At 34.8% G+C, this 15,480-nt stretch overlaps 1 protein-coding gene across 1 annotated transcript; it reads left to right on the top strand.

Annotated features, from left to right (window-relative positions):
- The first annotated feature begins 6,000 nt into the window (after window positions 1-6,000).
- On the top strand, window positions 6,001-6,936 carry LOC116556804 (olfactory receptor 6C3). Its single transcript, XM_032286179.1, has one exon. It carries the CDS (start codon window positions 6,001-6,003, stop codon window positions 6,934-6,936), a length of 936 nt encoding a protein of 311 aa, XP_032142070.1.
- The last annotated feature ends 8,544 nt before the right edge of the window (window positions 6,937-15,480 follow it).

The following is a 15,480-nucleotide window of genomic DNA, read 5'->3' as shown; positions in this document are numbered from 1 at the left end:
AATTAGTCAATAAAAAACTGAAAATTATTATTTTTAAAAATCCAGTTACATTTCAAGATGTGTAATTAGTTTTGATTATTTGACTTTGGGCAAATATTGGTATTTCATCATTACCAATGCATTAATTGTTTTAAAATTCCTGAAAAATGAAACGTAAGTGAATTTAATATAATAAACTGTGTGTTAAGTTGGTGAAGTAGCCACCTGAACAGAATTATTCCAATTGGTTTTAAATACATCAATTGGTCTGTACTTCCATGTGGGATTTAATCTAAGGGCACAAAGAGAAGAGCTGAAAAAAAATCTGAAACTGTTCTCAGGAATGACATTATGGGTGGCAGTGGCATCACTGTTATTCTAATACTGTTGTGTGTGCGATGTGAGGAAAAGAAAAAAATGAAAATTTATGTGATAGCCAGGATTCTCACTATGAGAGAAAGAAGACACAAATGGATGAAAGATAGAAGGGATTATGTAAAAATCATGTAGTCCTAAATTTGAAAATATTAACATGTTTTTGTGACACAGGACCTAGAAAGAAATTATTTAGGTAGTAGGGGTAAAAGAGTCCCTGGCAAGGTTTCCCTTTTAATAAAAAGCAGCCCCCGAGTCATTTCTTTTCTCACAAAGAGCAGCCTGAAAGATCAAGCTGCAGACATAGAAACTCAGGCTCCATGCCTGAACAGTTGAATGCCAGCCACTGTGCCAATGGGAAAAGGCTACCTGGGGACCAGGCATATTCAACATGGCAGCCCCATCTTCCCTTTTGTTTGTCAACCACATGTACAGTAAAGAAGCAGGCAACATGGCCAGATAGAGAAGCCATCTGCATAATAAAAGATTAGGGTGAGGAGACCAGCTTCTTTGTGTGCTATGCAAATGACACGTGTGGTCTGACCAATTTCTCATCCTCTATGTAAATCAGACACTGCTTCCTCAGGCTCATCTGTAAAACCCTGTGCATTTCACCATGAGGCCAGAAGATGCATTCAGGAGCCCCTCTCTCTGCAGGAGGGGGAGATTTTCTCTTTCACCTATTAAACCTCCACTCTTAATCTCATGCCTTGTGTGTCCACATCCTTGATTTCCTTGATATGAGGCAGCAAACCTCTGGTATTACCCCAGACAAATAATGTTGTTTCATTAGTATGCACTTGTAAAGATTTTTTAAACAACCTGTTGTCCAAAGAATATTGTATGTTAAAAAAATAAGTGTGCTTGTCCTTTCCACTGAAAATACCTAGAAAAGATGATCAACTTCATGGCAGTTATTATAACTAGTGCTCAGATTCTTATCTTGATTTAATATTTTCCAATCAATGCAAAGAGGACTTTTTGGAGAAATGGTTGATTCCAGATGTAATACAGGAACATATAAGTAACATGAGCCTGTAAAAATATATTGCTTAAGAAGGAAGCAATCTAAAAGTATAATGTCCATTAGAGTCAGAAGCCAACTTGAAGACTTTCTCCCTGGCTAAATAACTCCAAAGAGGTAGGGATGTTAATTTAAATCTTCCTTGAAATGCATATGTCAAACACTAACATGACCTAAAGCTAATACAAAATTGTGATTCTGACCGGGTGCGGTGGCTCATTCTGGTAATCCCAGAACTTTGGGAGGCTGAGGCGGGTGGATTGTGAGGTCAGGAGATCGAGACCATCCTGGCCAACATGGTGAAACTCCACCTTTACTAAAAAAAAAAAAAAAATACAAAAATTAGGTGAGTGTAGTGGTGCATGCCTATAACCCCAGCTACCCGGGAGGCTGAGGTAGGAGAATTGTTTGAACCTGGGAGATGGAGATTGAAGTGAACCAAGATTGTGCCACTGCACTCCAGCCTGGTGACAGAGTGAGGTTCCTTCTCAATAATAATAATAATAATGATTCTATGAGTTTATAATGATATCAACAAAAAGATACTAGAGAATCAATTTGGAATACTGAATGAAGAGCAAAGTAAGCTTTTATCTGAGATTTTCTATACAATTGTAACAATGTACAAGGAAATGGTAAATGTTAGATTAAGAAGATAATCATTTTGTAGCACATAGTGAACAAATGAATCCAGCCATTGGTCACCAATTAAACCACCACTGCAAGATTATAACTGAGACAGTGAAGGGGATCTGACCTAGCCAATTCCATCTTGCTTTTAACCTCCAGGCTGTCCTTGTTCATTCTGGGCGACTCAACTGACTTTGGGAGGAACTTTGTTTTCCAGAGCAGACCTTCTGCTTGCCTGGGGACTAGACTGCCTTTGTAGAACTTACGAATTAGCCACAAGATTCGCAATTATGTTTAGGAGTCATGGAGCTGGAGGCTACAGGATTGGACGCTCTCTAAACTACTCCTAAGATAGTGCTTGAGATATTTTGCAGACCCTGCACTTGATAGATCAGCTGGCACCACCCAGATCTATAAAGTGGCTCATCTGATCTTGTGGTCCCTACCCAGAAACTGACTCAGTGTAAGAAAACAGCTTCCACTCCCTGTGATTTCACCTTGGTCCTGACCATTCAGCACTCCCAGCTCACTAGCTTTTCCCCACCCACTTAGTTATCCTTAAAAGCTGATTCCGCACCTTGGGAGGCCAAGGCAGGGGGATCACCTGAGGCCAGGAGTTTGAGACCTGCCTGGCCAAAATGCTGAGACTCCGTGTCTACTACAAATGCAAAAATTAGCCTGACGCGGTGGTGCACGCCCGTAGTCCCAGCTGCTTGGGAGGCTGAAGCAGGAAAATTGCTTGAACCCTGGAGGCAGGAGGTTGCAATGACCTGAGATCCTGCCCCTGCACTCCAGCCTGGGTGACAGAGGGAGCCTCTGTCCCAAACAACAGCAATAACAACAACAAAAAACTCTGATCCCTGAATCCTCAGGGAGACTAATTTGAGTAATAATAAAACTCCAGTCTCCTGCACTGCCAGCTCTGCGTGAATTACAGAATTTATTCTTTGGCTATTGCAGTTCTTCTGCCTTGATACATCGACTCTGTCTAGACAGCAGCAGGTGAACCCATTGGGTGGTTACGCTAATAGCTGCTAATGATTTTGGATTAGTTTTGAAAGGGAAAAAAAGCCTAAACCTAAACGTCAATTAAGCCTTTAAATCTGAATAGCAACAACAGAATATTAATAGGACAAGGATGCCATCAAGCGAGGCATTACTGCATGTTTCCCTCCATGACTAATGATGAAATTTCCTGCGTATTATTGAGCTTTTATAATAAAAACATAACATCATTTTTACAATAGTGACAAGTGATCAATAAAAATTAAGTGGTTAAGGGTAATACTCCCTATGATGTGGAAACATATCTGCCAAAATGTTCTTAGGGATGTGCCTTTATAATAGTAAAATAATTCACAAATTTGCATCCCAGCTGTGATTGATATAGTTCTGTATTGGCTAGTGTATTATTTTTTAATGCAAAAAAAAGTATATCAAAAATCACATTATATGTCTTAAGTATATAGTGTTTTTGATTTCTTAATTATATCCCAATAAAGATGAAAAAGATAAAACCATTTAATCATATAAATTTATTATTGTGTTTGTATACATTAAATATACATTTTATAACTCTATTAAAACATATAATGCTTATTTTGTGTTAAATAATCTGTATTATATAATATACATTGTTAATTTAAATTATATATTAAATATATGGCTTATCTGATTACATGTTTTTATGCCAAAATATTTGGGAAACATAAAGAACATTAAAGAGAATAATTAGTTATAATTTACTGACCAGAATTTCACATAGATAAGAGCATATTTTGTGGTATTTCTTATTAGAACATTGAAGGGATAATCAATATATAGGCCAAGATGAACAGTAAGATGGACAAATTGACACCGAAATTAAATGTTGCAATTTATAATGAAAATTGAATTCGTTAACCTGATAGCATTTTTTAAAAACTTGTGAGCCCAATACTTGCATTATAATAGTTATTTTTTACTTAGCATTATGAAATAACCTTTCGCTTCTTTATGCCCTAACACTTAATAAAGCCTAAAGATAAAAAACAAAACCTATATAACAAACCTGCACATTCTGTACATGTACCCCAGCACTTAAAGTATAATTTTAAAAATTTAAAAAAATGGGATATGTAGAGAACTTTCTATATTGATGATTAAATACCAATTAGATTGAGCTCTAGTTTTGTTAAGAAAGTAGATGTCATAGCTATTTTTATTACTCATGAAATATTAAGTATGCATAAAATATTGATTACAATAATGGAAGTAAATATTTCACAGAAGACAGTATTTGAGGTCTCCTGTGGGCTAAAAGACGAACCTAATCACTCTCAAGGGAGATCAACTATAGATAAGAGTTAGGAGGCTACTGAGAAATCCAAAGGCAGCTTCCAGAAATCTCTCATGGTCTACAACACAGCAGAGATGTGGCCTGGACTTTGCTTTGTTCCCAGGAGATCAAATCTTTCAAGTTCAAAACAAAAAACTTGAAATATTTTAGATATAAGTACAACCAGAGGAAAGCCAGATACCACAATCTAACTCATAATACTCAATGTGTCATATATTTACCTGTTTTCTCTTTAGATGTTATTTTTTGAACTTCTAGCTCAACATTATTGCAGAGGAATAGAATGTATTTCCACAACTTCCAAAGGTTTTCAGCATTCCACTTTTATTTTTCGAAATATTTCCCTTAAAAAACAAATAAAATAGAATTTGATTAGTGTGAATTTTGGTAGTGTTCAGAGGAGAAGCAATAATTTTATATTCTATCCTTTATAGTAGAAATTTGATTATCTAAAATATGGAGGACAACTTTCAGGATTTTAGCAGAACCCATCTGTAGAATAGAATATCCAGCAATGTTTGAATAGCTGGAAATTGACTGGGTAGAATGAGAGAGGATTTCCTATACAATTCTGGATATCCTTACGAACAAATGATTGCATAAGGATGAATGGTCTTATGTGGGACAAAATTTACTAGAAAATAAAACTTTTTTTCATAAAGCATAATAGCTCAGGAAGGAAGATTTTTCAAACAGAAGCTGCACTAAGCTATAATCCAAGTGAGAGAGCTGCCGAGATCTAAGGCAAGTAGTTACTTTTCCAATTTATGCTTCAGAGCAAAATGAAAAATAGATAAATACCACGTTTCCTTAAGCTCAAAATTAAAAATGTCTGTATATATGATATATATATGTACATATATGTACACACACATTTCTTATGAGTCATAGAAAACACCAAACGTTAAAGAGTTTGATGGAATTATGAGACAAACCAATAAGTAAGTGAATATGTTCCCTATTTGTTAAGTGAAATAGTTATATTATTTAATCTATCTTACAGTAAATATACATCATATATATAGGATATTCTTATATTATCTTGACAGACCAAAATATTAATATTAAAAATAAAATAACATTATTAAAATAAAACTATTTTATTTGCTAAAAATCTTTGTTTCTTATAAAAAGAATAATGGGTTATTAACAATGTTCTAATTTTCACTTTTACCTTTTGATGCAATTAAGAGCACCCATTTTGTTTTTAGGTGGTAATATCCTTTAATGTATAGATGATGGAAAAAAAGAAAAACGTATGTTTCATGTGATTGTTTCAACAAAAATGATAATGATATTTTGCGTTAATGGGACATGAAGCAGGAATTATACATTTTATTAGCTGTTTCTTAATGATGTGGCTTATTGTATAAAGATATCCTAACTTCTGCTAGATTTAAAGTAAGAGAACTAGAAAATAGGCTGGATTTAGAAAAAAATGCTAAAACATAGTTCAAACAAGGTAGTCAAAATGAAACAGTCATTGTAGAAGATTTTTAGAATTGTATTAATGATGATTATATGGGTCAGGATGATCATATGGATCGGGATGAATTATGTCTTTTATCTGTTTTTCTTAATTACCTTTCCACCAAAATATCTTTAAAAGAAGAAAAAAGGAGCGTGGAAGAGGGAGAGAGAGAAAGGAAAAGGCATGAACCACACAATGGTCACAGAGTTTGTTCTCCTGGGCCTTTCTGATGATCCTGACCTTCAGGTTGTGATTTTTCTCTTTTTATTTATCACATATATACTAAGTGTTAGTGGAAACATGACTATCATCACCCTAACCTTTGTGGATTCCCATCTGCAGACACCTATGTATTTCTTCCTCCGGAACTTCTCTTTCTTAGAAATCTCATTTACAACTGTATGCATCCCCAGATTTCTGGGGGCAATTGTAACCAGGAATAAGACTATTTCCTACAACAACTGTGCAGCCCAACTCTTTTTCTTTATCTTCATGGGGGTGACTGAATTTTACATTCTCACTGCCATGTCCTATGACTGCTATGTTGCTATCTGCAAGCCCCTTCATTACACAACCATCATGAACGGGAAACTCTGCACCCTACTCGTGCTGTGTGCCTGGCTAAGTGGGTTTCTGACCATTTTCCCACCCCTTATGCTTCTCCTCCAGCTGGATTACTGTGCTTCCAATGTCATTGATCACTTTGCATGTGACTATTTTCCCCTCTTACGGCTGTCTTGTTCAGATACATGGCTCCTGGAAGTAATTGGTTTTTACTTTGCTTTGGTTACTTTGCTGTTCACTTTGGCATTAGTGATTTTATCTTACACGTGCATTATCAGGACCATTTTGAGAATTCCATCCGCCAGTCAAAGAAGGAAGGCTTTCTCTACTTGTTCCTCTCACATGACTGTCATTTCCATTTCTTATGGAAGCTGTATATTCATGTATGCTAATCCATCTGCAAAAGAAAAGGCATCATTGACAAAAGGAGTAGCTATTCTCAATACATCTGTTGCCCCCATGCTGAACCCTTTCATTTACACTCTGAGAAACCAGCAAGTAAAACAAGCCTTCAAAAATGTGGTCCATAAAGTTGTGTTTTATGCAAATAAATGAATTTTTTGGTCAAAAATAAATAACACTATTAAAAAGCAATTAAGTAAAATTTTGAAATTTCTGAATATCTCTGTAAGTATCCTTGGTCTCCTAGATTCTGTATATGCTGCGTTATAGTTAATTTTATATTTTACCAGTCCATTCTTCCACTTCTATACAAGTTTCTCCACTGCTTTGTTTATTGACTTACTTAAAAATAAAGTAAAATTTATTTTCTTTACAAAACTGTCTGGAAATTATATATATATTTATTTAAAACTGAATTTGTGTATAATTTTATAGTAATTTTACTATAGTAAAGTAATTTTAATTCTGTATATTAGTTCCTAAAAGACATATCATCATGTTAGGTATACTTCAAATGTAGTTTCAAACTTTAATTTCTTCTATATTTTCAAGATAAATATCAGTAATGTCATGACACTTTTAGACTCTACGTGCTTTCTGTCACTGTTCATTAAATTCAGTCCCTAGAGGTATTATGCTCTATTTCATTGTACTTTAAATGTAGAGCTTTACTTCGTGAAATTTGGTGCATTCCACTTTTATTTTCTTTGTAAATTAAGTTCCTTATTTAAAATACAAGAATAAATTTAAGAAGCACTAAAATTATTTTATTTATACAATTATCTATTCAACTATTAATCATTTGGCTTGAGGTATAAGTCACTGATTAATGGCTGTACTATAGCGGAATTGCATCTTCAAATGTTAATTTTACTTTCATATTCTCCCAAATAATGTTGATAAGAAAATTTTAGGTAGCACATTTTATTTGTAAATTTGTATACTGCTGTAGCTTACAAAGTAAAATGTAAAAAGAAAAAGATTTCAAATATTTGTAAAATAATGAAAACTTCAATTTGACAGATTTTAATATATTTCAAATAATGTTTAGTCTTTTACTGCTCAATGATTTGCTGGTAAGATCTGGAAACCAAAACCTTCCAATATGAGCAATTAACATGGAGGCATCTCTGAGGAACTTAATCTTTAGGAATCTGTGCTACTTTAGAAGTTAACCTGTGCCTATGTTTAAATAATTTTAAATACCTTTCACATGTGCCTTTTTTTTGTTTATTCATTTATTTATTTATAAATGTATCTACTACAGAAATGATTCAATGATTGAAAAGATTTGTTCTTGCTTTTACACAGATCTCGTAAGAGAAAAAAATATAAGCAAATGGATGATCACACTGTAATTTTATTTGTTATGTCTCTGTGAAGAATATGTTGTATAGATATGTACGTATGTTGAAATCTAAATGATAATAGACTTACAACATTAGTGATATTAATAATTTAAAAGACATACTAATAAGTAAGTTAGAATAATTGTTATTTTTATTTCTTACATGAGTATAGCCATGATGAAGATAACAGGTAAAGAAAAAATACAGTATCAAAAAGCCTCAGATAAATAAATATACCACGCATCTAACAGTTATTACTTACAATGTCAGACGTATTACAAAGTGCATAAACTTAATTATTTCTTTACACCCTTATGGCATATATAGTCCTATTTTTTTCAGTTACTAAATGACTTGATCAATGTTGTCACATCAATGATATGAATAGATTTTATTCTTTTAAACTCTCCTGGCTTATCCAAACAAAAGCTGGGATTCTGATCAACTTCATTACATTACAATATTTTTACAAGTGTAATATTTGGTCTGTGCAACTCTAGCAAAAGGAAAAAAATAATATTTATATATGCATATTTTGGTGCCATCAAAATACTGGATTTTAATATTGTGGATTCATATCGATAATTACTCAAGGAATTATAACCAATGAGAAACATGTTTCTCATTGGTTAAATGAGTTGAGGACCGTTTGTTGAATTTTTGAGTTATGAGGATTGACCTTCAATTTGCCATCAGTAAGAATTTAAGAAAATTAGACATGCTAGCTTTTTGAAGCTAATACTTTTTGAAGCTAACACTTCAGTTTTGATATTACTTTCTAATTGTGAGATAAATTACAAAATACATGGGAACTATTTTATTTTTACTAAGAACTGTTATTCGAATGCACCATTAGTATCTGAAGAGCCTCTGATAGGAGCCTCTTAGATTTTGTTGCAAGTCCATGGCTTTGTCTGGCTGTCAGGAAGGTGGAACTGCCTCTCTAACAGGTAGAGACAGTACTCCTTGCAAGCAGTCATCAATCAAGTTGCCGATGAAATTTTTGGATAAAATAAATATTAACAGTAAAGAGAATAGTGCCAATTAAATTCATATTGAAACAATGTGTCTTCTTTCCCACTTATTTGGGTATATCCCAAAGTAATTTGCCACTCAACAAGGAATTGAGACTAGACAGATTCACTGTGAAAATGATGCCTTCACTCTCACGGTGTGTGGGTGTTTTACGTTAACATGTCAAGTTACTCCTGTAGTAAGAATTTTGACTATCAGGAAAAACTCTGTCTCCTTGAGAAAGTTACTTCCTGTGTCTCGTTTTAGTCATAAACTTATGAATGTTTCATGGCCTAATACAATATAGGAAGCTTCCCCCTTATATGCAAGGCAGCGTGGTTTTTCTGTTATTATCGGTTTTTTGCGGGTTGTTTTTTGTCAGGATCTGACTCGGTCCCCCAGGCTGGAGTGCAGTGGCACGACCTCGGCTCACTGCAACCCACGCCTCCCCAGCAGAAGCGATCCTCTCACGTCAGCCTCCAGAGTAGCTGGGAATACAAGTCTGCCCGAGCCACCACAACCGGCTAATTTTCGTTTTTTGTTTTTTTTTTTATAGAGACCGGGTTTTGCCATGTTGCCCAGTCTGGTTTTGAACTCCTGGCTCAAGGGATCCACCTGCCTCGGCCTCCCAAAGTGCTGCGATTATAGGCGTGCGCCACCGCACAGAGCCTCAACTTTCAGTCCTTTCTAAAACGAGAGTAAAGAGAATCTGAATTTTAAATTCTTGCTAATTTCGTGGATTTTATGCTATCTGTAATTACTGAAATAAATCCAATATACCAATCAAATAAAAAGAAACCTTCTTGAAAGTAGATCCTTTTCAAAAATTAGCACCATTACTGTTATGGGCAAATAACTTCAAATGATTCTTGAAAAAGATTAAAGTGTTCAGTGGCTACTTAATAAAAATATTCTCATAACTTTCAATAGGAATTCACTGAGTAATGAACTCTATCTCATTCCGGTTTTTATTGCTGTATAATCAGTGCTTTTGAATAATTGTTTAGTATATAATAGTTTAGTCACTTTTATGAAAACATTTTTTGTGTGTGTGGTGAAGGAAAATGTAATGGTTACATATAAAAGAAAATCATCCAGTATTTTACTCAGAAAAAAAAAAAAAAATCAGCCAAAAAAAAAAAAAAATGTCTATTCTTCCCAGAAATACTGATTTAGGAAATTCAGGAACCCTCTCCTAAAACCTATTCACATTTAGACTTTTTAAAATTTGGGAGTGTATGAATCTTCTTTACCCTCCTGACCTACCTCCTTTCTACAGCTTTGGACGTTGTCCCGCAAGTTTCCTGTTCCAATTTTGGTACAAATGTTGACAACGTTTTTGTAAACCTTAGTATCTTTTTCTCTGAGCCCTTGGTGGCATGTTTGTTTTCCATGTGAACCTTAGGTATATAGTATAGATAAAATGGCATGTGGCTTATGCTGGTTAAAATCAATGTAGAAACCAAGCCTAGAAAGATCCAAAGAGACTCTTGCTTCTCTTCACTATTTTCCAAAGGATATCTGATACTAACAGGTCTCTAAGAAAAAAAAGTTAAACTTCAAAATATGTATCCAAACTAATTCTTCTATTTAATGAATGTTGAGAGATTGCTCATGTATTAATTTCCTGTGGCGCCTTCACAAATTACCATAAACTTGGTTTAAAACAGCAGAGATGTAGTCTCTCACAGTTCCAGAGCCTGTAAATTCAAAATAAAAATGTGAGCAGGGCCCTGTCTCCCCTGACAGCTCTAGCAGAGAATTCTTCTCTCATTAATGGGCAATTATGTTGATTCCAAGTCTTTGCTATTGTATATAATGCTGCAGAGAACATATGCATGCATGGGTCTTTATAGTAGAATGATTTATATTCCTTTGGGTATATATCCAGTAATGGGATTGATGGGTTGAATGGTATTTCTGTTTTTATGTTTTTGAGGAGTCACCACACGGTCTTCCACAATGGCTGAATTAACTTACACTCCCACCAACATTGTATAAGCATTCTTTTTTTTCCACAACCTTGCCAGTATCTGTTACTTTTTTTACTTTCAATAATAGCCATTCTGACAGGTGTGAGATGGTATTTCATTGTGCGTTTGATTTGCATTTCTCTAATGATCAGTGATGTTGATTTTTTTTAATGATTGTTGGCTGCATGTGTGTTTTCTTTAGAGAAGTGTCTGTTCATGTCCTTTGCCTACTTTTTAATGGGGTGAGTTGTTTGTACATTTTTTAAGTTCCTTACAGATGCTGAATATTAAGCCTTAGTTGCATGCATAGTTTGCAAAAATTTTCTCTCATTCTGTGGGTTGTCTACTCATTTCGTTGATAGTTTCCTTTCTTGTACAGAAGCTCTTTAGTTTAATTAGATCCTATTTGTCAATTTTCGCTTTTGTTGCAATTGCTTTTGGCATCTTGGTCATGAAACTTTTGACCATTCCTGAATGATATTGCCTAGGTTGTCTTTCAGGGTTTTCATAGTTTTAGGTTTTACACTTAAGTTTTTAATTCATCTTGAGTTAACTTTTGCATATAGTGTAAGAAAGGGGTCTAGTTTCAGACTTCTGCATATGGCTAGACAGCTAACCCAGCACCATTTATTTGACAGGGAATCCTTTCCCCATTGCTTGTTTTTGTCAGGTTTGTCAAAGATTAGATAGTTGTAGGTATGAAGTCTTATTTCTGGATTCTCTATTCTGTTCCGTTGGTCTATGTATCTGTTTTTGTACCAGTAGCATGTTGTTTTGGTTATTGCAGCCCTGTAGCATAGTTTGAAGTTGGGTAGAGATGTCTCTAGCTTTGTTCTTTTTGCTTAGATTTGTCTTGGCTATTTAGGCTCTTTTTTGTTTTATATGAATTTTTGAATAGCATTTTCTAATTCTTTAAGGAATATCAATGGTAGTTTAATAGGAATGGCATTGAATCTATAAATTGCTTAAATTGCTTTGAGCAGTATGGCCGTTTTTATAATACTGGTTCTTCCTAACCATTAGCATGGAAAGTTTTTCCATTTGCTTGTGTCATCTCCAATTTTTTTGATCAGTTGTTTGTAGTTCTCCTTGTAGAAATCTTTTACCTCCCTGGTTAACTGTCTTTAGGCATTTTATTCTTTTTATAGCAATTGTGAAAGGGATTGCATTCCAGATTTGGCTCTTGACTTGGCTGTTGTTGGTGTACAGGAATGCTAGTGATTTTTGCACATTGGTTTTGTATCCCGAGGACATGCTGATGTTGTTTATCACCTTAATGATATTTTGGTCTGAGACCACGGGATTTTCTAGATACAGCATTATGTCATCTGCAAGCAGGGATATTTTGACTTCCTCTCTTTGTATTTGGACGCCCTTTATTTCTTTTTCTTGCCTGATTGCCCTGGCCAAGACTTCCAATACTATGTTGAATAGGAGTGTGGGAGAGACCATCCTCGTCTTGTGCCAGTTTTCAAGGAGAATGTTTCCACCTTTTGCCCATTCAGCATGATGTTGGCTGTGGGTTTGTCATAGATGGCTCTTATTATTTTAAGATATGTTCCTTCAATACCTAGTTTATTGAGAATTTTTAACATGAAGTGTGTTGAATTTTATCAAAAGGCTTTTCTGCATCTATTGATAGAATCATGTGGTTTTTCTCTTCGTTCTGTTTATGTGATGAAACACATGATATGTGTATGTTGAACCAACCTTGCATCCCAGTGATAAAGCCTACTTGATTGTGGTGGATTAGCTTTTTGATGTGCTGCTGGATTTGGTTTGCCTGTATTTTGTCGACGATTTTTGCATTGATGTACATCAAAAATATTGGCCAGAAGTTTTCTCTTTTTTGCTGTGTGTCTGCCAGGTTTTGGTATCAGGATGATGCTAGCCTCACAGAATGAGTTAGGGAGGAGTCCATCCTCCTGAATTTTTAAAAATAGTTTTGGGAGGAATGGTACCAGCTCTTCCTTGTACATCTGGTAGAATTCAGTTGTGAATCCCCCTGGTCCTGGGCTTTTTTCATTGATAGGCTATTTGTTACTCACTCAATTTCAGAGTTTGTTATTAGTCATTTGAGGGATTCAATTTTTTCCTGATCCAGTCTTAGGATGGCATATGTGTCCAAAAATGCATCCACTTCTTCCAGGTTTTCTAGTTTATATGCATAGAGGTATTCATAATATTTTCTGATGGTTTCTATTTCTGTGGGTTAGTGGTAGCATCCTCTTTGTCATTTCTAATTATGTTATTTGAATCCTCTTCCTTTTCTTCATTAGTCTAACTAGTGGTCTATTTTATTAATTTTCCCATGAAAACGTCTCCTGGATTTGTTAATCTTTTAAATGGTTTTTCATGTCTCAATCTCCTTCAGGTCAGATCTGATTTTGGTTATTTCTTGTCTTCTTCTAGCTTTGGAATTTGTTTGCTCTTGGTTCTCTAATTCTTTTAGTTGTGATATTAGGTAGTTAATTTGAAATCTTCTAATTTCAAATTAGAAGATGTGGACATTTAGTGCTACAAATTTTCCCATTAACACTGTCATAACTGTGTCCCAGAGATTCTGATATGTTGTATCTTTGTTCTCATTCATTTCACGGAACTTCTTGATTTCTACCTTATCTTCATTATTTACCCAAACATTATTTAGAAGCAGGTTATTGAATTTCCATGTAATTGTATGCTTTTGAATGAATTTCTTAGTCCTGATTTCTTATTTTATTGCACTGTAGCCTGAGAGATTGTTATGATTTCAGTTCTTTTGCATTTACTGAGGAGTATTTTATGTCTGTAGTTAATTTTAAAAGTGATTAATTTTAGAGTATTTGCCATATTCTGTTGTTTGGGGGTAGAGAGTACTATAGATATTTATCAGGTACATTTGATCCACTGCTGAGTCCAGGTTCTGAATATCTTTGTTAACTTTTTGTCTTTCTGATCTGTCTAATACTGTCAGTGGCATGTTAAAGTCTCCCACTGTTTTTGCATGGGAGTCTCTCTTTGAAGACCTTTAAAATCCTGTTTTATGAACTGAGTGCTTCTGTGTTGGGAGCATATATATTTAGGATAGTTAGATCTTCTTGTTTACCATTATATAGTGGTACCTCTACTATTACCTTTTGTCTTTTTTTTAATCTTTGTTGATTTAAAATCTGTTTTTTCCGAAACTAGGATTGCAGCCCCTGCTTCTTGGTTTTCCATGTGCTTGGCAGATTTTTCTCCATCACTTTATTTTGAGACCATGTATGTCACTGCAGTATTAATCCTTCTGCCATTTGCCTTAGTTTCTTTCATTTTTCATATCACAGAATGGTTCATGTCTTAAAATAAGTCAATAGAATTATTGAATAATCAGAACCCTTCTGCCAGATTGTCTAATGTCAATTTGTTTTCAGGCACTGCTTCTTCTATATCTTCTTCCTCATCATCTGGCACTGGTTTGGCAGTGTTTATCTCCATTGAGTTATCGGCTGTTTTCTCCTTTAGTATGGTGTCTATTAGCTTTTGAGTTCTCCAAGATTCATATCTGGAAATCTTTTACCTGCCTCCTTTTTTTTTTTTTTTTTTTTTTTTTTTTTTTTTTCGTATCCACAGTCCCTTCCATGATTTTCTTGTTTGGTTCTGTCTTAAAGCCTGTAAAGTCATGCACAACATCTGGACATAGTTTTCCCCAGCACAATTTTCTTGCTTTGGGCTTGATGGCTTTTCCAGCTCTTTCTGTAACAATAATGGCATCTTAAATGGTTTAGTCTTTTCAGACTTGAATGATGTTCTCTCAGAGTTCTCCTCTATACTATTGATAATCCTTTCCATAGAGTACCATGAATAATGACCCTTTATGGCCCCTAATCTAGAGGCTGAATTGGAGACTTGTGTTTGGGGTCAAGTAGACTGCAATGCCTTCTGCACTGAACTTACAGGGTGTTGGTGGCCAAGGGCATTGTCCAATATCAAAAGAACTATAAAAGACTATTACTGGCAAGGTACCTCCTGACTTCAGAGACAAAGCACTGACAAAACCGATCTAGAAAAGGGGTTCTTGTTCACTCCTTCTTGTACAACCAAGACTGGCAGCTGGTGTTTATCTTTTTCCTTCAAGGATCAGGGATTGGAGGTTTTATAAATAAGAGCAGTTCTGATCATAAATCACACTGGATTTGCACAAAAATTAGAGTTATCCTTCTTGCCTTAAATCCTTTTTCTTATTTCTCTTCCTAATAAATGCCTTTTGTGAATTTTTTTTCCTGAATAGTGCACTTTGGTCTGCATTAAGAAACTATAAAGGCAGCCAGGCGTGGTGGCTCACTCCTATAATCCCAGCACTTTGGGACACTGAGGCGAGCAGATCATGAGGCCAGGAG

The sequence above is a fragment of the Sapajus apella genome, unplaced genomic scaffold (genome assembly GCF_009761245.1).
Source record: "Sapajus apella isolate SASKATOON/1434 unplaced genomic scaffold, GSC_monkey_1.0 scaffold2, whole genome shotgun sequence".
Taxonomy (NCBI): domain Eukaryota; kingdom Metazoa; phylum Chordata; class Mammalia; order Primates; family Cebidae; genus Sapajus; species Sapajus apella.
Note: the sequence above shows the minus strand (reverse complement) of the source record. Positions and strands in the feature narration are given on the sequence as shown.

Excerpts from the sequence above, each read along its gene's own strand:
- LOC116556804 (XM_032286179.1), top strand. The coding sequence starts at position 6,001 with ATGAACCACACAATGGTCACAGAGTTTGTTCTCCTGGGCCTTTCTGAT.